The sequence below is a fragment of the Ictalurus furcatus genome, chromosome 3, assembly GCF_023375685.1.
Source record: "Ictalurus furcatus strain D&B chromosome 3, Billie_1.0, whole genome shotgun sequence".
Taxonomy (NCBI): Eukaryota; Metazoa; Chordata; class Actinopteri; order Siluriformes; family Ictaluridae; genus Ictalurus; species Ictalurus furcatus.
Window position 1 is genome coordinate 14,351,493 of NC_071257.1, and position 27,144 is coordinate 14,378,636.

The following is a 27,144-nucleotide window of genomic DNA, read 5'->3' on the forward strand; positions in this document are numbered from 1 at the left end:
AGTCTGAATTAGCCATAAATCAGTCTGGTTTATATCCTGTGGGTTTTGTTTTTGCGTTCCTGTGTATGTGTGTGTGTGAGAGAGAGAGCGTGATGACGTCTCATGATATGAGTAACGTTGCCTTTACCTACCTACTTCCCATGTGTGCCTCTTTGAAATCATTTAACTGATTTTTCCTTATTTTCAGGTCCTGTTCAGAAATGTATGGCCGATATATTCGTTCCTATGGATTCTTGATCTACTTGATGTTAAATGGAGTCTGGCAGACAAGGTGAGTGAACTCTTTTTGGTCTTGGGGGACTGGCATAATGATTAATTAATAAATGCATATGTAATTGAATGTGACTTGATATAAGATGAAAAATTAAGTATCCCTCTCTTCTATAAAATAGGAGCATGCTAAAGGAGGTAACCCTGGCCATCTTTAGCAGTTGTAAATTGTGCTAAATCAAATCACTTTTTCTGAATTGTATTGCATCAGTCTGTCTATGCATTTTATGTGTACTGGAGAAACTGAGAACAGATTGCCCATGTTAGTGCTATTGACAGATGGTTGATCCTTTTTTACTTATATAAGAAGGGCTGAGATGTTGGAGACAGTGCTGTTGGGGAGTGTATGAATGTTTAATAGTGTGTTTTTCTTTCCAATATATGAAGGTCAAAATCAGATGTGTCTGGGTCAGAGGCTTTTAAAAACAACATCACACTTTTTACAAGGATCCTGGACCGACTGCTGGATGGCTATGATAACAGGCTGAGACCGGGTCTTGGAGGTTAGTGACATTGCACTTAAAGTGACTACTACTATAGACTGGTAGCTCACCTGATATATCTGTAGCCTACAGATCAAACTGTTTAATCAAAGGTGTTTGTTGCATTGTGCAAGCCATATGACTTTAGAGATCCCTAATTATTCTATATGACCTTCTATTATTCTGTGTTTTATATTTATCCTATATGACCGCACACGTTTAATGATCGTACAAATACTTTAGAATTCATATGATGCAACTTGTAAATTAATAAATGCTTGAGGATACATCAGTTTCAAACTGAACCTAAATGGAACTTCCTGTACAAAATTTATATATATATATATATATATATATATATATATATATATATATATATATATATATATATATAATGATTAAATTAATTTGTATGGACATTTAAGGTGACAAATTATAGGAACAACATGAATAAACAAGTTGAAAAACGAGTCCATATGCTTCCAGACAGGTTTACCACATGATACAATTAACCCCAAATAACAAGTAGCCTCCCATGTTCTGTTACATGTATAAAAATGCTGAGTAGGTGCTGAGTAAAGTGACATCTACATTTAGATCTATAGGAAAGACATCAATAAATATGGTGTGGTTGAAAGGACACATTCAGTGACTGTGATGCCTTAGCACAGAAGAGCAACAGATAAGAACTGCTCTTCAAGGGACTGAGAATATGAATGCTGGGCTTGATCAGACTGACAGCAATAATTATACAGTGAGAGAGGTATTACAGTTTGCAATGCATAAGCCCCTCATTATGAAGACATGCATATTTGAGAGTTCAGTGGTGCACAAAGCACAGGAGTCATCCTTTAGTAATTAGGAGTGCACATGTGTTATACAACAACAGAAGAGGACATGAATGAATGAGTGACCTTTACAACTAGGGGGTTTGTTATGCTTTAGGGTCATTTTGCTGTAATGGTTTGGTTCCACTTGCTATCTTAGGAGAGAAAGGTCATCCTATGATGAAACATTTCTCATCCGGGGTCTCATCCAGGGTGGCAATACCCCCACTGGCAGGATACCAGGGCTTAATGAATGGTTTGACAAGTATGAAAACTGTGTAAATAATATGATAAGCAGTCCTCAGATCTCAACCAAATTGAACACCTATGGAGGATCATAACAGATTTGGCTAATTTGTTAGACATTATCGTTACCACCATTATCAAAACACCAATTTAGGGAATTTTTGGAAGAAATTTGTTCATCCTTCAAGTACTGTACCTGAGATTTGTAGGATCTATGCCAATTCTATTTTTTTTCTTCTTTTTTTGCAATTTAGTATGTAGTACATATAATCTACAGTGCATTCACTGAAATCAAGCTTAAGCTGACAAATTGTCTGGTCTCTGTGTGTGTGTTATCTATGTGAATTTTATTTTAATGTCTATACGAAACTTTAATGTATTGTCAGTGTATTCTCAGAAAACAAACAAAGAGCAGAATAAAACATGAAAGCCCTGATTATCATTATTAACCCTGACTTGGTTTTGAAGTTCTTCCTACAATTAGATAATAGTCATAGAAATTTCTATGATGCTTGCTGTGATTACATATCAAAACATTCTCAACATTGATTGCAATCACTGTAGCATTCAAAAATAATTGGGTGAGTCTTTTTTTTTTTTTTTTTTTTTTTTTAAATGCAAACATTTGCATGCATAGGCATGCGCACACACACACACACACACACACACACACACACACACACACACAATCAATGCAGAGGTACAGATAGGTGAAGAAAAATGTGATGGCTCTGGTATGCTTTGGGGGGCATTTGCTGGCATGGTTCTGCAAATCAATACAATATTATTCTGACTGATCATCCTTTTACCTATAATGAAACATTTCTATTTTAATGGGAATAGTCTCTTCCAGAATGACAGTGTACCCATTGACAGGGCATGATGGCTCACTTTTGCAGTCACTGAATCAGGGGTGTCCAGTCTTATCCGCAAAGGGCTGGTGTGGGTGCAGATTTTCATTCCAACCAAGGAGGAGCCACAGCTGATTCCAACTGTTTGATCAGTTGATCTTGGCTTTCAGTAGACTCAGGTGTGGCTTCTGCTTGGTTGGAATGAAAACCTGCACCCACACAAGCAATTTCTGGATAAGATTGGACACCCCTGCACTAGATCAAAACATGAACTGAAGCTATTCTATTGGCTTATGGTAACCAGAACTATGACACTCAGACACTTTATGTAGGTTTTTCGTTTAATTTCATGACTTAGTCATTGTGTGCTCCAGGTTAATAATGATACAACATTGCTCTGCTTCCTAGTTTCCCAGCTTCCCATTGTCACTGATTATGAGTTTATTGCTAATTTTTTTTTGTAGATCGAGTGACAGAGGTAAAGACTGATATATACGTGACCAGTTTTGGGCCAGTGTCGGATGCAGACATGGTAAAATATCCTTTTCTGTCAATAATCACATGTTGTGTCTTGATATTGTATATGTCTTTCTGTATTATTCCACTTTCTGATACTCTGTCTCCCTCTCTATTTCATGATCCCACTCTGTTTTCTGTTAATAGCACTGACTCTTGCTACATGCCTAAAAGCATTTCCAGAACCCCATTTTAATTTGTTTCACAGGCTTTGTATGCTTTTCAAATATTTAGAGTAAAGTAGAATAGAGGTTTCCATGAAAACAAGGTATTGTCTGTACACTGGTACTCACTGACCCCTTCATACACTGGAGGGCATCTGAGCTCTAAGACCTCAATTTTTTCTGCTCCTCTTGATCCAGTGGTGTATTTCAGCTGTAGAGCATTTATGTGTTTGAATCTCCTCGTTGCATTACTGAATAGCATTCAGCGGTAGTATTACTGTGCTTTTACAATATTGTGAGTTACATTGATAAGGGACACTTAATAGCAGAACCCAGAATCAGGTAATTGGATATTTAAACAGAGTATTTATAAAAGAGGATGCAAACAGCCATGTTTGGGAAGGAGTGGAAGACAATCCATCTTTTTCCTGTCTTCAAGAAATGTATCAGTAAGCCAGGAGGACAAGTAATTTGAAAATATGTGGCCACAGTGGTGGGTAAGAAAATATGAGAAATAAAATCACCAGGCAATTTGTACAATTAAACTGAGAAGTGTGACAGGCTCATGCATTTTGGGTGGATGTCAGACAGTAGTAAATGGTGATGACACAAATTTGTTATTTAATAATTTATGGCTACAATAGGCAACCGGTCTTGCCATATGAATATAATTGCCATAAAATTATTTTATGACAGTTCTGCTGAAAATCATTAAAATACTAGATGCTAGTAATAGGGAGGAAATTATATTTTATCTTATAAAAATAGATCTGCACATCTCCTACAGTAACCCTTTAGTACTTTGCAGGCTGTCACCTTCCTATCTCTGTACTCAGAGTGTAGCTTGTTTGCTGTCAAAAAGAAAAGGGGAAAAAAATTTACAGTTCCAGTCAGTTAATCCTGTTTCTTAGCATAGCCATTGCTAGCCAAAAAAGCAATCAAAGTAATTAATCAACAAACCATCAAATAGGAGGTGGATGCATGCTCAGTTGGGATAAGGTCTGGTGATTGACTTGGCCAGTCTAAAACATTTTACTTTTTCCCCCCTGATGAAATCCATTCTTGATTTGGCAGTGTGTTTTGGGTCATTGTCTATATTTTTGCTCTTGAAGTCATCTTTGAACAGTGGATTATAATACCTTCAGCTCTACCCTGACTGTTGTTTTGGGGTTTGTCCTCACAGCGCTCTCAGTGTTTGTCATCAACTGCGGTTGTTTTCCTTGGCCGACCTGTTCCATGTCTGGTTCTTAGTACACCAGTGGTTTCTTTCCTTTTATTTTCCTTTTCTTTGTATTGGCTATGCCCGATGCTTGTGCAATGGCCCTGATGAATTCTATTTTCAATGCTATTATCTAAGCTCTTTTCCCTGCTTTGACATAATTTTCTTTTCTCCTATAGACAGCTTTCGGGTCTTTGATTTTTTATCCTTTTTAACAACAAATGCAGTCTTCATAGGCAAAACTCAAGGGCTCAAACCAAGAGTAGACATTCAGAGCTATTAATTGTTTAAACAGTCAAGTTAACAAGGCACACCTGAGCAACAAGTGATGCCTCAGTTACACGTTCCAATATTTTTGATCACTTGAAAAATGGGTGGGTTCAAACAAAAGGTGCTTTGTTCTAAGTTGTTCAACACTTCTGTGTAAATATCATGAAATGAACGCTGAAATTCTGATCTATCTGATCTATATATTAGTCTTTTGATCTCAAACCTAAATGTCTTCAGTGTATAGCAAAATCAAAAGAGCTGGCCTTGTTGTTTCAATACTTTCAGAGGGGACTGTGTATAAAATGTGCTGTACTGTATTTGTGTTATTTTAATCATCTACGAATAAACATTTGAAACTGGAAAATATTTCAGGGGATTTAAATTTCTGAAATCCACCCCCTAGCTATGCCTCTGTTCAATCACATCATTGTCTATCAAGAGTACTCAGAGGTTGTCAGATTTTTCTAGTGTAGAGCTTTTGGGCAGTTGTTCAGTTGTGTCTAGAATCAAATCAACAGAGGTACAGCTTGATTTTTAAGTGACCAGTTTAGGCCAGCATTAGATGAAAATGTGAAAATGTAAAATTTTTCATCTTCTTTTTCTTTCTTGACAGTAATCACGTGTGTGTCTCAGTATTGTGTATGTCTTTCTGTATTATTTTCTGTATCTCTTATCCTGTCTCCATCTCTCTCACTTTCTGTTGTCTATTCATAGCACTGATTTCTGCTACGTGCCTAAAAGCTTTTCCAGAAACCCATTTCACTCTCTTCTTTTAAATATTTATAATAAATAATTTAAAAACAAGCATTTTCCTTTAAGTTTAGAATTGGGGTATAGAAAATGCCAACTACAAAGCATTTGTTCCTTTTCTGTCAGTTGCAATAAGATGTGACATAAATTCAAAAGACTATACAAGGAACAAAATACAAGTTTTGGTAATGTGATTATATGCAAATGAGACGAAGGCAAATATTTAAATAAATATGTAATAATAGTCTAATATATTGTGAATATATTAAGGCTGATTGTCATGATTAGTACATGGAAATGATCCTAGTCATGATAATTATGTTAACCTTGCAACCACTGCAAACTTTTTTTTTTCGCAAACTCCTCCCCACATGTGCAACTCGCGTATAACTTTCTGAGTAGTGCAATGTCTGAGGTCTGAATACAAATGTGGGCAATTTCAGTATTAACCTCTCACTATGCACAGTGCATATTAAGTCAACTATGAATATGACCTTAAATTTGGAACTCAAATATGACAACTTAATAACTAAACTAAACAAAGTCTGTATTCGGCAAGACACCTCTTTGCCTTTAAAATGCATCAGTACTCTCAGGTACACTTCATACAAATTTTCATGAGAACACTGGCTGGTCAGATTTTATAAGCATCTAGGAGAACCTGCCTAGTTCTTCTGGAGACAGTTGCTCTCACACTTGCTTCTGTTTTTGCAGGTAATTCTTAATCACCTGCATTAATTTTTGTCTGAAAAGCGGTCTATTATGTAATACGTTACTTTCTTTAATGACTTACAAAGATTTTTCTATAACATTTAATTTTTGTTGAAAAACTTTTGCACAGTACCATACTGTACAGTCCCCTTTGAAACTATTGGAATGGCAAGGCCAACTCAGTTGTTTTTGCTGTAGACTAAAGTCATTTGGGTTTGCGATCAAAAGATGAATATGAGAAGAGAGTTAAAATTTCAGATTTTATTTTCTGGTATTTATATGTAGATGTGTTAAATGACATGGAACATAGTACATTTAGTATCAGACCATCCAATGTATAGGCAAGCAAAAATATTGGAACATGTGACTGACAGGTGTTTCTAGTTACCCAGGTGTGTCCTGTTAGATCAATTGTTTAAACAATAAATACCTCTGAACATCTACTCTTGGTTTTAGACTTCAGTTTCACCTGTGAAGACTGCATTTGGTGTTAAAAAGGATAAGCCAACATGAAGATCAGAGAGCTGTCTATGGGGAAAAAGCAAGCCATTTTAAAGATGAGAAAGAGGGAAAATCAATCAGAGGCATTACAGAATCATTGGACATAGCCAATATAACAATTTGGAATGTCCTGAAAAAGAAAGAAACCACTGATGTACTGAGCAACAGGCACTGAATGGTTTCGCCAAGGAAAACATCAACAGCTGATGACAGAAACATTGTGAGAGCTGTGAAAACCCCCCAAAAAACAGTCAGTGACATCAGCAACAACCTCCACAGGGCAGGAGTGAAGGTATCACAATCCACCATTGGAAGAAGCCTTCGAGATCAGAAATCACTGCCCAGTATACCACTCAGCAGCAGTAGGAATTGGAAAGCCAGATTGGAATTCTCAAAGAAGTACAGAGATGAGCCACAACAATTCTGGAACCAAGATTAACCTCTACCAAAGTGTGGAGAAAGAAAAGATCTTTTCAGGATCCAAGTTCATCTGTGAAACATGGTGGAGGTAGTGTCATGGTTTGGGCTTGCATGGCTGCTTCTGGAACAGGCTCACTAATCTTTATTGATGATGTAACTCATGATGGTAGCAACAGAATGAATTCTGAAATTTACAGGAACATTTTGTGGTATGCAACTTGGATTCTAATATTTTGAGATACTGGATTTTTGATTTCCATGAGCTGTAAGCCATAATCATCAAGACTAAAACAAAAAAAGATTTAAATATTTCACTTTGTGTGTAATGAATCTAGAATATATGAAAGTTCCACTTTTTAAATTAATTTATGGAAAAAAATGAACTTTTCCACGATATTCCAATTTTTTGGGATGCACCTGTATATAATATTAATTATGGACAGAGACTGAATACAAGCACCAGATGGGCTCGCATCTCATACTGCTGAAACTCAATAATAGACACCCTTCTGCTGCATTTGATCTTTGCTTATTTTGGCCTGACACAAACAGAGTTCCTTGACTGGGACTATGCACCAAACATGCATCCAATGCAGCCAATAAGCATTACACACTGGTATCTTCATGTCAGTGAAGTGTAGTTAAGAGTAAAAATTCTGGTTTGGTTGCAAAATAAATCCAAGCAGTAGCCAGAAGAACAGTCACCCAGCCAATGAGTGGAGCTGAGCATGATACTGTCAGCCGTTCTGTGCCAGGACCAAGTATCAGGATATCAGGAATAGTTATTATCATGTACCCGAGACTAGCAGCAAGCTATGTGGAGGTAAGGGAAAATAGTCAAGGCAAGTGTATCTTTATTGTTATCAGAGCCAAAATACAGTGTGCAGTTCAAGATACATGTATGACATACACCGATCAGCCATAACATTAAAACCACCTGCCTAATATTGTGTAGGTCTCCTTTGTGCCACCAAAACAGCTCTGAGCCGTCAAGGCATGGACTCCACAAGACTTCTGAAGGTGTGCTGTGGTATCTGACGCCAAGATGTTAGCAATAGATCATTTAAGTCCTGTAAGTTGAGAGGTGGGGCCTCCTTGGATTGGACTTGTTTGTGCAGCACATCCTACAGATGCTCAATCGGATTGAGATCTGGGGAATTTGTAGGTCAAGTCAACACCTTGACCTCTTTGTCATGTTCCTCAAACCATTACTGAACAATTTTGGCAGTGTGGCAGGGTGCATTATTCTGCTGAAAGAGGCCACTGCCATTGACATGAAGAGGTGTACTTGATCTGCAACAACATTTCGGTAGGTGGTACTTGTCAAAGTAACATCCACATGAATGCCAGGACCCAAGGTTTCCCAGAAGAACATTGTCCATGGCATCACACTGCCTCTGTTGGCTTGCCTTTTTCCCATAGTGCATCCTGGTGCCATCTCTTCCCCAGGTAAGCGATGCACACACACAATCGGCTGTCCTCATCATGTAAAAGAAATCGTGATTCATCAGACCAGGCCACATTCTTCTATTGCTCCGTGGTCTAGTTCTGATGCTGAGGTGCCCATTGTAGGCGCTTTCGGAAGTGAACAGGAGTCAGCATGGGCCAAATATGCAGCAAGCTGTGATGCACTCTGTGTTCTGGCACCTTTTTTTTTATCATAGCCAGCATTAACTTTTCCAGCAATTTGTGCTACAGTAGCTCTTCTTTGGGATCGGACCAGACAGGCTAGCTGCTAGCCTTTGCTCCCCACACGCATCAATGACCCTTGGGTGCCCATATGGCCCTGTTGCTGGTTCCAAGGCTGGATAATCCATATATGGGATTTGGCAGGTGCCCTGGAGCACCAGTCACTGAGGGGCACCAAATGATTAAGATAACAACTAGACCTTTAAAATATTTGTCATATTTTATATATACATTATTTACAGGAAGAGATGCAAACAGATACAAAATCATCAGTTAATATACACAGCAAAAAAGAAACGACCTCTCACATTCAACTGCTTGTATTTCCAGCAAATTTCCAGCAAATGTGTAAATATTTCCATCCATCCATCCATCCATCTATGTTCTACCTCTTACTCCTTTTCAGGGTCACGGGGAACCTGGAGCCCATCCCAGGGAGCACCGGGCACAAGGCTGGGTAGACCCTGGACAGGGTGCCAGTCCATCGCAGGGCACACAATCACACACACTCACACACCAATTCATACACTATGGACACTTTAGACATGCCAATCAGCCTACCATGCATGTCTTTGGACTGGGGGAGGAAACCGGAGTAACCAGAGGATTACGGGGAGAACATGCAAACTCCGCACACACATGGCCCCGGTGGGACTTGTAAATATTTGTATTAACATAAAAAGATTAATCAACTGAGACATAATATCAGTATCAAAAGTAACAATCAGTATCTGGTGTGGCCACCAGCTGCTTTAGTACTACAGTGCATCTCATCCTCATGGACTGCACCAGATTTGTCAGTTCTTGCTGTGAGATGTTACCCCACTCTTCCACCAAGGCATTTGCAAGTTCTTGATCTCCATATGCTGCTGTGTAAGTTTCACTGTTTCGCTGCTGTGCGTCTCTGTGATGTTGAATTCAGCTGTTGATATGTTGCTTGCAACAGTCTTTCTTGGGCTTAGCTCATGTGGTACATGTGTGCAATGATTGTTTAGACATACTCTTTAATGGTTTTGCATGTAGTCCTAATACAGGCTGTTTATGATGGAAATAATGATATTTAGCATGACATGTTGCATTGGCATGTGAATTGCATTCAGATTTGAGCATCAGTAAGGGCTAAGATGCCATAGGTCCATGTCTTTATATGGTGTAAGGTTTTTTGGTTGGGTCTTACATTTTTCTGTAATATGTGTAGTGAGCCTGTACTTTAGCTATAAGTTCATGTAAATCTATGGTCTTTATAACCGTAGTAAATTTCACATTTTTACATATAAAGTGGGAGGAGGAGAAACTTCAAGTGTGGTCACCCTAGTGCACCACTGTGTTAATCCAGGCCTGGCTAATTCACTGGTTGTCCTTCCATGTGAAGTTTAAAGATGACCACTTTGGACCACTTTGGACCACTTTGGATCACAGATGGACCACTTTTGATAGGTACTAACCTCTGCATACAGGGAACACCCCCCAAAAAAACACCTGCTGTTTTGGAGATGCTCTGATCCAGTTGTCTAGCCATCATAATTTGATGTTGTCAAAGTCACTCAGATCCTTACGGTTGCCCATTTTTCCTGTTTCCAACACATCAGCTTTGACAACTGACTTTTCACTTGCTGCCTAATATATCCTGCCCCTTGATAGGCACCCTTGTAATGAAATATTCAAGGTTATTCACATCACCTATCAGTGGTTTTAATGTTATGGCTGATCAGTGTGTATATAGTGCTGACAGGACATAAGTTAAGCTTTGTGAATATGTGGGCTTAGTGTGATTAAATGGTCTATCTTTTGGTCTCATCACTTACTTTATTTTCTGTAATGACTTCTGGAACCAGATTGAAGTGTCTGACTTTGACACTTGCACCATGCTAATTTATTGTGCATATAGTGAGGTTTCTGTAGGTCTCTATGCTAGAGCTGACTGAAGGAAATTAGGAGGTATCTCTCATGCTGCAGGCCTGGTCTAAGTGGCTTTCTCTGACATTTGCCTCTGGCAGATACACCTCTTGCCTTTTGACCTCAATGGGGTATACATGACTATCCACAGACATTACACTGTGGCCCATTACTCTTTCATTTTTGTTGTAGTAACTACTTTCTTTCTTCTGTCCCTGGGGTTCTTGCCAAGTAACCTGTTGCCTCGAAGGGATTCTGAGATTACAAGTGTTACTGGCACTCAAATGAGAGCGGGGGAGAGAGAGAGATATGACAAATATTCTAAATGAATTTAAACCTTAGTACCCAGAGTCACCGACAATGACCTTTCTTCAGTTTATTGTTTGTCAACGTTACCTTTTATTCCCAACATGAGCTCAGTCACCATCAGACGGAGGCGAAATCGTCAAGTGACCGAGGAAGAAAGTCCTCTAAGGCAGGGGTGCATTTTATATTAAACACCGCAGAAATCAAAAAGTGCTATACGAGCACAAACTTATGTTTATATCCAACATGCTCCACTGTGTGCAAGGGCTTGGTGAAACTGGTGCAAGTTGCTTAAAAGGTTTAGTTTAATTTAAGTTTATTTTCATTATATGGTGTATTTGCGCGCTTGCAGTGTAAATTCTGTTGTTTATTATAATGGAAGTGATCCGTTAGTAACGAGGCCGCGTTGCTCCTCACGCGCGATATAGACGCGCTGATACACAGTGGGAGCACGAGTAAGATCTGTAATGTCTAATAAAAACACTATGATCAAAAGTAAACACAAGTAAAACAATATGTCTAAAGACAGCAAGTAACACAAACCACAAGGTGCAGTGACAGGGAGTTTTTATGATTCATCTAGGACTGTAGTTTTATTCGGTGCTTTTTGTGTATCCATAAAAATTAATGCCTAAATACTTATGTATATGTATATATATATATATATATATGAGTACACCCCTAATTGAAAATGTCCAAATTTGGCCCAAATTGTCAATATTTTGTGTGGCCACCATTATTTTCCAGCACTGCCTTAACCCTCTTGGGCATGGAGTCCACTAGAGCTTCACAGGTTGCCACTGGAGTCCTCTTCCACTCGTCCATGATGACATCACGGAGCTAGTGGATGTTAGAGACCTTGTGCTCCTCCAGATTCCGTTTGAGGATGCCCAACAGATGCTCAATAGGGTTTAGGTCTGAAGACATGCTTGGCCAGTCCATCACCTTCACCCTCAGCTTCTTTAGCAAGGCAGTGGTCATCTTGGAGATGTGTTTGGGGTCGTTATCATGCTGGAATACTGCTCTGTGGCCCAGTCCGAAGGGAGGGGATTATGCTCTGCTTCAGTATGTCACAGTACATGTTGGCATTCATGGTTCCCTCAGTGAACTGTAGCTCCCCAGTGCCGACAGCACTCATGCAGCCCCAACCATGACACTCCCACCACTATGCTTGACTGTAGGCAAGATAGTTGTCTTTGTACTCCTCACCTGGTTGCTGCCACACACGCTTGACACCATCTGAACCAAATAAGTTTATCTTGGTCTCATCAGACCACAGGACATGGTTCCAGTAATCCATGTCCTTAGTCTGCTTGTCTTCAGCAAACTTTTTGTGGGCTTTCTTGTGCATCATCTTTAGAAGAGGCTTCCTTCTGGGACGACAGCCATGCAGACCAATTTGATGCAGTGTGCGTCGTATGGTCTGAGCACTGACAGGCTGACCCCCCACCCCTTCAACCTCTGCAGCAATGCTGGCAGCACTCATACGTCTATTTCCCAAAGACAACCTCTGGATATGACACTGAGCACGTGCACTCAACTTCTTTGGTCGACCATGGCGAGTCCTGTTCTGAGTGGAAACTGTCCTGTTAAACCGCTGTATGGTCTTGGCCACCGTGCAGCAGCTCAGTGTCAGGGTCTTGGCAATCTTCTTATAGCCTAGGCCATCTTTATGTAGAGCAACAATTCTTTTTTTCAGATCGTCAGAGAGTTCTTTGCCATAAGGTGCCATGTTGAACTTCCAGTGAACAGTATGAGGGCGTGTGAGAGCGATGAAACCAAATTTAACACACCTGCTCCCCATTCACACCTGAGACCCTGTAACACTAACAAGTCACATGACACCGGGGAGGGAAAATGGCTAATTGGGCCCAATTTGGACATTTTCACTTAGGGGTGTACTCACTTTTGTTGCCAGCGGTTTAGACATTAATGGCTGTGTGTTGAGTTATTTTGAGGGGACAGTAAATTTACACAATTTTACACAGTCTGTACACTCACTACTTTACATTGTAGCAAAGTGTCATTTCTTCAGTGTTGTCCCATGAAAAGATATAATCAAATATTTACAAAAATGTGAGGGGTGTACTCACTTTTGTGAGATACTGTGTGTGTGTGTGTGTGTGTGTGTGTGTGTGTGTGTGTGTATGTGTGTGTGTGTGTGTGTGTGTGTGTGTGTGTGTGTGTGTGTGTGTGTATATTGTATTGTACCATACATTTTTTTGTGGGGGGGAATGTAAATGTTTTTATTGGAATAATAATTATTTTAATTTTTACTTTACAATGTTATTAATACTTGATAATTTTATGTAGACTTATACCTTTTACCTTTTGCTGCCTTTATGTTTACAGAGCCAATGTAGATGAAGTCACATGACCCACACTGCTTCCTCTCCCTCTTGTGCTGCCTTTTGCACCTCTTGTTTGGAAGTGTAAAATCACCTATGGTTGAATGGAAAGCAGGATGTGTTAGGCACTCAGTAGTGCAAACTAGCAGGGGAAAATATACTCATTGATTACTTTGGAACAGTATACTAATACTGGGTTGGGCCTGCCTTTGCTCCAAGAACAGCCCCAGCTCTTCATGTCATGGAGTCCACATGTTGGAAACATTCCAGTGAAATTCTAGTCTTCAAACTGTCCAGTTTTGGTGAACCTGTGCCTACTGCAGCCTCAGCTTTCTGTTCTTAGCTGACAGAAGTGGAACCCGACGTGGTCTTCTGCTGTTGTAGCCCATCCGACTCAAGGGTTGACGTGTTGTGCATTCTGAGGTGCTTGTCTGCTCACCACAATTGTACAGAGTGGTTGCCTGGTCATTCTATGTTGACCTCTCTCATCAACAAGGCATTTCCATCCGCAGAACTGATGCTCGCTGGATGTTTTTTCTTTATTGCACCATTCTGAGTAAATTCTAAAGACCCTTGTGTGTAAAAATCCCAGGAGATCAGCAGTTATAAAAATGCTCAAACCAGCCTGTCTGGCATTAAAAATCATGCCACATTCAGAATCACTGAGATCAAATTTTTCCCCCATTCTGGTGGTTGATCTTCAAGCAACTCTTGTTTCTTTTTTCTGTTTACTGCATTGTCCATTGTTTAACACTGGCTGTGTGTTCTACTGTCAGGAGTACACAGTGGATGTGTTCTTCCGCCAGCGCTGGACAGATGAGCGGCTGAAGTTCCACGGGCCAATGAACATCCTACGGCTCAATAATCTGATGGCCAGTAAGATCTGGACCCCTGACACTTTCTTCCACAATGGCAAGAAGTCTGTGGCTCATAACATGACTATGCCAAACAAATTACTGCGGATCATGGAAAATGGGACACTACTTTACACCATGAGGTATCCAGCCTACACTTTGCACACATCAACCATTCTTTAATTCTGGAGGTGTTATACATTTTATTTAATGTGTGTGTGGTCCAGGCTGACTGTGCAGGCAGAATGTCCAATGCATTTGGAGGACTTCCCCATGGACTCTCATTCATGTCCACTGAAGTTTGGCAGCTGTAAGCTCAAATTTGATTCCCCCCACCCCCAGTACTCTACTAATTATAGTAGATGCTAAAAGATGCAGAATACTGTATATATTGTCTTCCCTCCCCTTCACATGTATTCTGCTATTCTACATATACTTTTTTTGACCAGACTGCCTACCATCCAGAGAATGTTAACATGATTTGAAATTGGATATGATTTATTTATTTATTTATTTATTTATTTAATATATATAATTATCATAATGATTAAATTCTTAATCATAGTTCAGGTAATCCTTACAAATCCATTCTGCATTTTAAAGTCGTTTTACTTTGCTGTGTCTGCTGCTGCTGTGTGTAGATGCATATACTCTGACAGAGGTGACCTATGTTTGGACACGAAATGCCACGCTTTCAGTAGAGGTGGCTCCAGACGGATCAAGGTTGAACCAGTATGACTTGAGGGGCCAAACTGTTGGCAAAGAAACGATTAAATCCAGTACTGGTGAGTTCATATTAGTTACATTAATTACCTTAACTGTAAAGTACAGTATCTCTTACTGCTACATTTTTTTTATTCATTAGTCGGTCATAGACTCATCACTCCTCATGTTATACCTGAAAATCTATAGGTATAATTCACCTTTCTCTCTCTCTCCCTCCCTCTGTCTCTGTCTCTGTCTCTCTCTCTCTCTCTCTCTCTCTCTAGGGGAATATACAGTGATGACAGTTCATTTCCATCTGAAGAGGAAGATTGGGTATTTTGTTATCCAAACTTACTTGCCCTGCATCATGACTGTCATTCTGTCCCAGGTCTCCTTCTGGCTTAACCGTGAATCAGTACCTGCTCGAACAGTTTTTGGTGGGTGATTTTGTTCCCTCACTGATATTTGCCGTTGTGCTGAATTTATTGTACTCTGTTCATGGTGTAAGCTTTATGAAAGCAAATGTTTGGTATTTTTTCACTGTGTTTTCTTTTAAAACTTTTTTTTTTAAAAAAGTTTTTGAATATTAAACAGCTTTATAGTTCAGTATAAAGTGCAAGTATGAGTGTATCTCCGGTCTACTGTCTGCCCAGGTGTGACTACAGTGCTCACAATGACCACTCTGAGTATCAGTGCTCGTAACTCATTGCCTAAAGTAGCCTATGCCACTGCGATGGACTGGTTCATTGCTGTGTGCTATGCCTTTGTCTTCTCTGCCCTCATTGAGTTTGCAACAGTCAACTATTTCACCAAACGCGGCTGGGCCTGGGATGGCAAGAGCATTCTTAATGACAAGGTAACCGTGACTACTCCGTCTACTCAGGGTGTACATTACTGAATATAGAATTTGAAGTAGAGTTTGTTATATCTTGTGCTTTTAATTCATTTTAATTCATTCATTCACCTTGAAAAATCTACGTGCGAAGATTATAGTTCATGAGGTGTTACAATCCAAAAAAAAAGAAAAATCTTGGTTTGATGACCAATGGTTTTGTGCATAGAGTTATATGTAAAAAACGTATAAATAAGTTAAAATATACAATAAAAACTATACAATAAATTACAACACATCAGCGGCATAAATATTAAATAATTGGCTGCAAGATTCATATACTTCTAGCTTTTAAGAAACAATTAAGAACCACTGTTCTCTGATTTGCGACTGCATATTTAACAAATTTTTTTTTTTAAGTCAGCTACCTTGTTTTAAAAATCACAGCTCATTTCTCAGTGGTATTTTCCATACTGGTATTGCATAAATGTAACTATAATTATTTATAACTTCTGCATTTTAAATTTCCTTATCATGGTATACCATTATATAGGTATGTTATCCCACCAATTTTATTATTTACTCCCACACATTGATTTGTTGATTTGATTTATGTATTAATTCAGCAACATATCCACAGAAAAAAGAGGGCTCTGTTATGAAGAAGAACAATGCTTATGCAGTCGCTGTGGCAAACTATGCTCCCCACATCGGTAAGGATTCAACTTTGCCCACCGTTTCCAAGAGCGCTCCAGCAGAGCCCACTAAAGCTCAGCCCGTGGCTAAAGAGAGCAAGAAGACCTTCAACAGCGTAAGCAAGATCGACCGCATGTCCCGCATCATCTTCCCTGTGCTTTTTGGCAGCTTCAACCTCGTCTACTGGGCTACATATCTCAACAGAGAACCTGTCATTAAGAACATGGTTCCCTCTCACTGACCATTCTATTAAATATGAATATACACACACGCACACATGCACAAAGACACACATATTAAAACATTGCTTAGCTTTTGTACCTGTTTAGTATAGTGTAACGCTTGCCATTTTTGTCTTACTATTGAAAGTTTATACCATGTACCATGTCCATCGTTTTAGATTTTCACTGCCAGACCAATATTCAGAATGATAACATGCCTTTTTATTCGGTTAAGACTGTTGATTAAAATTACATTTATTTTATTTTATTTTATTTTATTAGACAAATATAAAGCATTTTTCGTACAAGATTCAGTATTTATTTAATTTTTTATTTTACCTGTTTCCTTCCAAAGTAATAGAATCTATATATAATAAGAAGAGTATATCACCTCTTACACCCTTGTGGCAATTTGAGTAGAGTAAGTCAAATATATGGATTTCTCCCTTGACCAGCCCCCCCGCCCCACACACACACATTTTATTTATTTATCATTCCCTTACTTGAATGTAGTGTTAAAAAGAAAGTAACTCAGCACTCTGTCTGGGTCTGTATCACTTAGATGCATTTAATGCAAGCAATGTATTGCAAATGTTTTTCGAATGAATTTCTTACACTTTCTTTATACATTTTAAGATTGATACAATTATCATACATAAATATGGCCAGATGGCTGACTATATTTATATAAGATAATTTTGTCGATCTTAAAATGTCTCATTTGTAATTTTTGTTTAGAAAAAAAGTCTAATTTTTTTCCAATGTTAAAATAAATTATGTTAGACAGAGCAATCTATTATATCTATCTATTGTAACAATTTAGCATGAGTGCACACTAGCACATTTCTGGCTCCCCATGTAGCATTTTCAAACAAAATGTGGAACTTTATATATTTTTAAATCAGTTTATGAAACTGAAACACACTACTGACTTTGTTCTCTTGGACAAGACAAAACATTTTAGCTGGAGTGTTTTATTTTTCTATTAAAACAATGATACAGTATATCAATGATGTATGTATGTCCTACTCAGCCACTGTTTACTGTATAATTTGTCTGAAAAACTTTAATATGGTGATTTGGTTTAAATCCCTTTAAATCACCATCTCTCATAATATACGTAGATGTGTTTTATTTACAAATGCTCACTGTGAATTGTTAACAGTATAGTGAAATTTGCACTGTTTTCTTTGTAGCCACTTTCTACACACTCAGTACAGCTGACAAATGTTTTACAGTGCTGAAAAATTGTTCTCAATCCTGTAATTCAGCCTGGTGGAGTTGTAGCTAGCTGACTGTGGTACATGTAGCAAAAGATTTATTTCATTGCTGACTGGTCACTGTTTTCAGAAAATGACTTGTATAGATTTAAAGGTACGTGCAAATATAACACCAGCTGATAATGCTATAAAACTGTCTTTATTCATTTATTATTTTTTTGTTTGTTTGAGTAGCAAAGAAAATGGAGTATCTAGTGCCACTGAAAAAGTAAGAAAAATGTCCCGATTATAGAAGAGACAGCATTAGATGTATAATCAGATTTGGTTAAATACCTCAAAATAGGAGATTTGTAGACCTGACACAACTAACAGGAACCCTCCAGATATTTCTAATGTTTTTCTTCAGGCTTTTTATGAGACCTGTTTTGTTATTATTAGACAACCTGTTATTTTCTCTGTTGTTCTGAGTAAAAGGTCTCTCTGCAGCAGTATAGGTGTATGAATGAACTGCAGCCTGACTAACAGCACCTTTCTTTGAGCTGCACTGCTCCAAGTGTCCTGCCTTCAGGGAGTGCAGAGTGTTTACATGGTAAACCTGATTTACTTCTCTGTGTGTTTGTGCTGTTGGGGAGCGGGGTGCAGATTACTTGCAATTTACCAGTAAGCTGCTACAACAGTATTGTAAAATATTTAAATAAAAAAAAAATCTAAACAATGCCAGGCTTGTCAGTGAAATAATTGAATACAGTATTAGTATACAGTACAATAATGAATTAATTAATTGAGTACAGTGAGAGTAATTTTAGAGTATTTGCTGCTTAAACTCCTACGCACACATCACCATTACTCTAACATCATTCTTTCATTCACATACATATAGACCAAAGCATAGCAGACCAAGCAAAACCTGAACCGCTGAACACAGCAAGGGGGCTGGAGTGGCACTGCCTTACGCTGCTGAACTGAAACACTGCTAATCAATACACAGCAGGAAGCTTGCTGAATACAGCAGCCTACTGTGGACATTTTCTTTCTCTCACAGCAGTACATGCAGGTGAACCAAGTCCCTTGATGTATTCCTCTCTCCTTCATTCTTTACACTCTTTTCATATTACTTTCTTTTGTTCGTTTAGGTGCTTTAGTAACCTTTGACCAGTAGAATATGCCGTTAACAAAAGTAACTAGAGCAGTGAGTTAGTTACTACTTACAATCTCCGGAATGACAGCAATGATATGACTGACTTAGACCTTTTTTTTAAAAAACCCCCCCCCCCAAAAAAACCACAAACATGCTTATAGACATTAGAGACAGAGTTATATCATATGTGCACTCTCTGGAGAAACATATGTTTAGAAACAAGCAAGCATCTGTCAGAACAGATGTCTCAAGTAGTTTTCACATTCAGGCATGCACTCAGGCCTAGCCAGAAAAGAAACTGAAAACCAAGCTGGGTCTCATTTGGTAGGATCTCTTTAGTTGGACATGAGGAGGCAGTGTCAAGGTCAGGATAGCGGGCTCTTGTCAGGTGCTGTGAAACAAGGGGTATACCTTAAGCAATGTCTGTAAGAACGTCATGAATGTTTACTTGACCTCATGATGTCTAAGGAAAAAAACTGACACCACTCAGTTTATGGATGTATATATTTGTGTTTGTGTGCATTTATCACAAATCCCCTTTTCCCATAAATATATTACTATGCACACACACACACTAATTACATATTTTGTTATTAGAATCTAACAAGGTCTGTATCTATAAAATTTGAACTGATTTAGCTGAAAGAATTTAGAGAGCTGTTGCCTCCCTGGTGACTTTCATTAGTGTAACTGAGAAATGAACATGTATTATAATACGATGCCAAACCACTCCTTAATTACATTTAGCTCCATCTATGTTGCGCTCATTAACATCCAATTTTCTTAAAAAAAATTATGCAAACCCATCATAGAGTACATGGGGTACAATGACGCAACTTTCAATATGTAAAATGGGATGAAGTAGTGTTGCCTAGGAGGTAGCCACAGTGCTCATTGCATGGCATTTATGGGAAGAAGTCAAATCTGTGTAATCACTTATTTTACCCAATTTGTTTTTAGAAAATGGAGAGCTTTATGGTGCTCCCCAAAGTACTATTTGTTGTTTTGGTGATATTTAACAATGAAACTGTAAACATTACCCTGTGGACAGTTTGCTCAGCAGCCACAGATTTTATGTTATTAAGTTTTGTTGTTTAATTTTCTGCAGAGTAGAAAACCAGCCTTCAGAACTCTGTCCATTGACATTTGTAATCTCTGAATTCAACACTAGGGTGCCTAAAGGTAACCTGCATCAAATGACTCAGTAGTGATTTACAAGACGTGATGATCTAGTGCTTCCTGGGCTTGTGTGCCAAAGACCTGTGTGTTTTACTGTTGTACTGTTTTTAACAACCTACCTTATCAAATGTGTTAACAAATCAGTAATCTACCACACTTTACGGCTGTCTCCCATTGCTTACAGTGTTACTGGTATGATTTCTATATACATTTCTCCTCCAGTTATGGGTATTTTCTCATTAAGGGCTAAGACATCTGTGCCTCTTGTCTCTAACAGTCCACACTCTCCAGAGCTCTACAAACCTTGTGAACCGGTGTGTCAACTCTCATGTGTTTGTGCTGAGTATTTTGCTGAGTTGAGATTAATCAGCCTGTATTACTAGCAAGGTCACTGGTATCTATACTAGTGGCAGTGATCTCAATCCTACTGCTTCTGCATCTGCCACTGCAGCCAGCATTCATGTCAGTTTATCAGGTTGAAACTTGTAAATGCACGAGAGAGCTCTTTAATGAAACTGATACATTGCCCAAGCCCAGCTACTTGCTTCAAAAGATACAAAGCTAAATGGGTTAGGCATTTTATGTGTCAGGTAGAGGATCCAACTTTAGCTTTGACTGTTTGCAGCACATATATAGTTACTGGAAACATAATAAATGCCTCTAGTATATTCTGAACAGTCTGCCAGAATGTTCCAAGGGTGGGCTATCAGTAATTTTTGCCAGGATGGGTTCATTACTCAAGTTCAGAGAGACAGGTGTTCACATCATTGTCTGGTAGTATATGTAAAGTGGCTATACTAAGCATCCCATAACTCATCATTATGCTGTCTAAAGATACAAGCTAACAGCTCTCGAATTAGGTTCATGCTCCCTACCAGTTTCTATACTCTGTATTCCTACACAGTAGAGGTGTGCACTCTTACTTTCTAAGGAGCAGAGTGACTAAGCCTTCTGCCCATTTCTGTTTCTGCTATATTAGGGGGCTGAGCATATGACACCAATCACAAGGTGATGACTTTATTACTTTGAGCGGCTATACTATTTCTAAAGCAAACCACCATGGCAGTCTGGAAACTAACCCCATTTTCCAAGACTATACTGAGATATGGCCATTTTTATGTTAAAAGGTCTTTATACCTGACCTTTCTTACTGACATAAATGCACTTAAGCATAAAAATAGTTTTAAAAAGAGATATCACACACACATTTACACATTATGTTTTGAAAAAGTACAAGAAGCGGTAATGACAAATTAATGAATAGATGAAGGAACAAAGCAGAAAAAACGAGATCAGGGCATTGGGATTCTTCTACAGAACAAACCAGCCAACAGAGATCACGGGTGTTGGATGAGTTGCTTAGCAACCGCATGTACATACACAGAGCTTTGATACTTAATATGTCTGACACATATGCACTTTAATATGAAAATATCTCATTGGAACAATCGTGCTGTAACAACCAATCTCTATACTGTACGCAGTGGCTCAGCTCTGAATATCTGACACAATAACAAGCCATCATGGCCTATTTGAACAACAGTCCTTATTTGCTCTGCAAGAAACCACAGTGAATAATAACACTGTAAAGCTGGGTTTGTGTGTTTACATGAGCAGATTTCAGTCATGTAATTCTCTTTGGATTTTCGAGTTTATATCATACTTTCTCTGAATATTAATGACTGACATCACCATGGTGATGTTTCATCTCTCCGGTTTCATTTTCTTTTATCAGAACTCACCTGAATACAAATGTTCCATCAATTTAACTGGACACAATTTGTTTCATGGGAAAGATTGCATATTCATTTTATCTTGAAATAAAATTCTGATTGTTCATTTGTGTCATCAAGTATGAAGCAGTAATTTACTGACCCCTTTAGTTTTTGCATACTTTATTGTGTTATAGATTTAATTTAAAATGGATTAAATGTACTTTTTGGGCAACAATTCACACACTAAAACCCATAATGACAAAGCAAAAACAAGCTTTTAGACATTTTTGACATTTTGTTTCAAATCAAAACAACATCATTCTGGAAAATCATTCTGGATTTTCAGTTTGGAATCTGACTGATTGATTGCTTCTGTGGACAGGTGTCTTTTATACAGGTAACAAGCTGAGATTAGGAGCACTCCCTTTAAGAGTGTGCTCCTAATCTCAGCTCGTTACTTGTATAAAAGACACCTGGGAGCCAGAAATCTTTCTGATTGAGACGGGGTCAAATACTTATTTCCCTCATTAAAATGCAAATCAATTTATAACATTTCTGACATGCGTTTTTCTGGATTTTTTTTTGTTGTTATTCTGTCTCTCACTGTTCAAATAAATCTACCATTAAAATTATAGAATGATCATTTCTTTGTCAGTGGGCAAACGTACAAAATCAGCAGGGGATCAAATACTTTTTTCCCTCACTGTATGCTTTGGGTTGGTGTCATGGTGAAAGGTAAAGCTTTGCCCTAGTGTGATGTTGTGTGCACCCTGGAGCAGGTTTTCTTCAAGGACCTCTGTGTATTTGGCTCTATTCATCCCTTCCTCATTTCTGACTAGCCTCCCTATTCCTGCTGCTGAGAAGCACCCTAATTGCATGATGCTGCCACCACCATGCTTTACTGTAGGCATGATATTATACAGTTGATAAGCAGTACCTGGTTTTCACCAGACATAGCACTTGGAGTTCAGCTCAAAGGGTTACATTTTTGTCCTATCAGACCAGATAATATTTTTCCTCATGCTCTCATGGTCCTTTAAGTGCTTGCCAAATACTTCTGAAGTGTGGCCATTGGGTTCATGATCAGCTGCCTGACCAAGGCCCTTCTAGCCCAGTTACTCAATAGGTGAGGACAGATTAAGGACTCAGAGGCCTTACTACGGGTTGAAAAACAGGAGTTTGTTGGGAGGAATACGACAAAACATAAACAGTAGAAACTCAGGGTAAAGGGAGAGTCAGTAGCTAGTGATGACTATCTAGCTAGTCTTAAATAACTCACTTTCACTGCAAGCAAAACTGGTGGTGTTGGCATCAGCAGCAGTCTCAATAGTATCGTTGGCATTGATTATATTTCAGTAATGTTTACCACAGTGCTTGGTTCTCCACTGACATCTGTTGGTTGAAAAGACATTGATTAAAATGGTACATTGGCAACTGCTGCTATCGCTCTCATTTCTTTCTCTGTTTCTTGTTTTCTCTCAGACTTATGGCTCAATCAGTCCTACTGTTAATCTGTCATTGGCTATACTAGAAGTCCTGGCAGTGCCAAATGAATTCAATTTCACAATAATGGAGTCCACTGTGCTACTGTTAACATTCAAAGCTTTACAAATGGTTTTATACCCTTGCAATGTGTCTTCACACAATTAAATTGTAATTTCTTTGACTTAATTGGGTTGCTGATTTGTGGGACCTTATACATACAGTGAGGGAAAAAAGTATTTGATCCCCTGCTGATTTTGTATGTTTGCCCACTGACAATGAAATGATCATTCTATAATTTTAATGGTAGATTTATTTGAACAGTGAGAGACAGAATAACAACAAAAAAATCCAGAAAAACGCATGTCAAAAATGTTATAAATTGATTTGCATTTTAATGAGGGAAATATGTATTTGACCCCTCTGCAAAACATGACTTAGTACTTGGTGGCAAAACCCTTGTTGGCAATCACAGAGGTCAGACGATTCTTGTAGTTGGCCACCAGGTTTGCACACATCTCAGGAGGGATTTTGTCCCACTCCTCTTTGCAGATCTTCTCCAAGTCATTAAGGTTTCGAGGCTGACGTTTGGCAACTCAAACCTTCAGCTCCCTCCACAGATTTTCTATGGGATTAAGGTCTGGAGACTGGCTAGGCCACTCCAGGACCTTAATGTGCTTCTTCTTGAGCCACTCCTTTGTTGCCTTGGCCGTGTGTTTTGGGTCATTGTCATGCTGGAATACCATCCACGACCCATTTTCAATGCCCTGGCTGAGGGAAGGAGGTTCTCACCCTGGATTTGACGATACATGGCCCCGTCCATCGTCCCTTTGATACGGTGAAGTTGTCCTGTCCCCTTAGCAGAAAAACACCACCAAAGCATAATGTTTCCACCTCCATGTTTGACGGTGGGGATGGTGTTCTTGGGGTCATAGGCAGCATTCCTCCTTCTCCAAACACGGCGAGTTGAGTTGATGCCAAAGAGCTCCATTTTGGTCTCATCTGACCACAACACTTTCACCCAGTTGTCCCTGAATCATTCTGATGTTCATTGGAAAACTTCAGATGGGCATGTATATGTGCTTTCTTGAGCAGGGGGACCTTGCGGGCGCTGCAGGATTTTAGTCCTTCACGGCGTAGTGTGTTACCAATTGTTTTTTTGGTGACTATGGTCCCAGCTGCCTTGAGATCATTGACAAGATCCTCCCGTGTAGTTCTGGGCTGATTCCTCATTGTTCTCATGATCATTGCAACTCCACGAGGTGAGATCTTGCGTGGAGCCCCAGGCCGAGGGAGATTGACAGTTCTTTTGTGTTTCTTCCATTTGTGAATAATCGCACCAACTGTTGTCACCTTCTCACCAAGCTGCTTGGCAATGGTCTTGTAGCCCATTCCAGACTTGTGTAGGTCTACAATCTTGTCCCTGACATCCTTGGAGAGCTCTTTGGTCTTGGCCATGGTGGAGAGTTTGGAATCTGATTGATTGATTGCTTCTGTGGACAGGTGTCTTCTATACAGGTAACAAGCTGAGATTAGGAGCACTCCCTTTAAGAGTGTGCTCCTAATCTCAGCTCGTCACCTGTATAAAAGACACCTGGGAGCCAGAAATCTTTCTGATTGAGAGGGGGTCAAATACTTATTTCCCTCATTAAAATGCTAATCAATTTATAACATTTTTGACATGCGTTTTTCTGGATTTTCTTGTTGTTATTCTGTTTCTCACTGTTCAAATAAATCCACCATTAAAATTATAGACTGATCATTTCTTTGTCAGTGGGCAAACGTACAAAATCAGCAGGGGATCAAATACTTTTTTCCCTCACTGTATGTGCCTTTCTAAATCATGTACAACTTAATTGAATTTGCCACAGGCAGAATCCTGTCAAGTTCTAGAGACATTTCAAGACAAGCTAAGCATACAGGATGCACCTGAGCTCAATTTGGAGTGCCTTAGTCAAGGGTCTGAATTCTTAGCTTAATGAGATACTTCAGTGTTTGATTTAAAATAAATTTACAACAATTTCAAAAAGCATATTTGTTTTGTCTTTATGGATTATTGTTTGTAGATTAATGGTCAAAAAGTACATTTAATCCAAAGTATATTTACATTTAAGTTAAATTAAACCTATAATATTTTATTTTATTTATTAATTTTTTTTTACAAAAAGTGAGGGGGCAGAATACATTCCAAACCCACTATATATATGTAAGCCTGGTTCTACAGCTAAGTGGCCTGTCAGGCCATCTGGGTCACTCAGGCTGAATCTCCAGAGGACATAGCAGGGGTCTTTCATAAGCTACACACATGAGGTCATGGTCACGGTCATGGTCATGTACAGGAACGCACAGGAAAACTCCATTAGTTTCAGAAGCAAACCGCTCTGGCAGTTCTTCACTCCGCAGTCACAGAACCACGGTTACACGAGCAACAACCTGCTGTTAGTTAGCATGGATGTGCCCCCTCCATGGTGCTGGACAGAGTGTGAAGACGTTTTGTGGACGGTTTTGTTGTTGTTGCTGTTGTCTTAGCATTTCAACTAAAGTTAAGAACTTCATATTTGTTCTTTATTTTGTTATAGACAACAGAGCACAGGATACTATATCCTGATGCCATGTTGTTTGATGAACTTCTGATGAACTTTTTTTCCCACCTTAATGCTTATGATATGCATTTTGAAATACAGGCTGGTTTTGACTATGTGGATGGGTTGTTGGCAATTCTGTATTACAACAGTCTGTAGCACCAAACTCATTATATGCTGTATACACTCTGATGTTTCATAAATATGGCAAAATTATTTTGTGAAACTTATCAAGCAAGGGTCTTCAATCTTATCCACAAAGGGCCGGTGTGGCTGCAGGCTTTCATTAAGCAGGAGTCACGCTCAATTCCACTTGTTTAATCAGTTCATCTCTCCAATCAGCTTTCAAGTGTATCCCCTATGTGGCTGGGAAGAAAGCCTTCAGCCATGGCACTCTGGCCCTTTGCAGGATAAGATTGAAGAGCCCTGTTATAAAGTATTTGACACTTTGTTGTCAACTACAAAGTGTACGACTCACTAATATTCTATAGCTAATTTAATAACTTAACAACATTATTATTATTATTATTATTATCATAACTCTGTATCAAACTTTCTCAGTATCAGAAAAAAAGCACAAACGATTTGTAATGATTCAGGGTGCATGGTGGTTTAGTGGTTAGCAGGTTCACCTCACACCTCCAGGGTTGGGGGTTCGATTCCCACTGTGGCCCTGTGTGTGCGGAGTTTGCATGTTCTCCCCATGCTGTGGGGGTTTCCTCCGGGTACTCTGGTTTCCTCCCCCAGTCCTAAGACATGCATGGTAGGCTGATTGGCATGTCTAAAGTGTCCTTAGTGTATGAATGGGTGTGTGAATGTGTATGTGATTGTGCCCTGCGATGGATTGGCACCCTGTCCAGGGTGTACCCTGCCTTGTGCCCGATGCTCCCTGGGATAGGCTCCAGGTTCCCTGTGACCCTGAAAAGGAGTAAGTGGTATAGAAGATGGATGGATTTGTAAGGATTTAATAATTGACAAGAAGGGAGCAATCAGCTGTTTTTTGCCCCCCTCCCCTCCCCCCTTTTTTTTTAAAAAAAAAAAAATTTGGGCGCAG

At 39.0% G+C, this 27,144-nt stretch overlaps 1 protein-coding gene across 1 annotated transcript; it reads left to right on the forward strand.

Annotated features, from left to right (window-relative positions):
* The first annotated feature begins 245 nt into the window (after positions 1 to 245).
* gabra2a (gamma-aminobutyric acid type A receptor subunit alpha2a) lies at positions 246 to 17,748 on the forward strand. Its single transcript, XM_053620167.1, has 9 exons — positions 246 to 271; positions 658 to 773; positions 3,141 to 3,208; positions 14,243 to 14,463; positions 14,548 to 14,630; positions 14,962 to 15,105; positions 15,310 to 15,462; positions 15,679 to 15,881; positions 16,498 to 17,748. Exons 1-9 carry the CDS (start codon positions 246 to 248, stop codon positions 16,792 to 16,794), a joined length of 1,311 nt encoding a protein of 436 aa, XP_053476142.1. The 3' UTR covers positions 16,795 to 17,748.
* Positions 17,749 to 27,144: the final 9,396 nt, after the last annotated feature.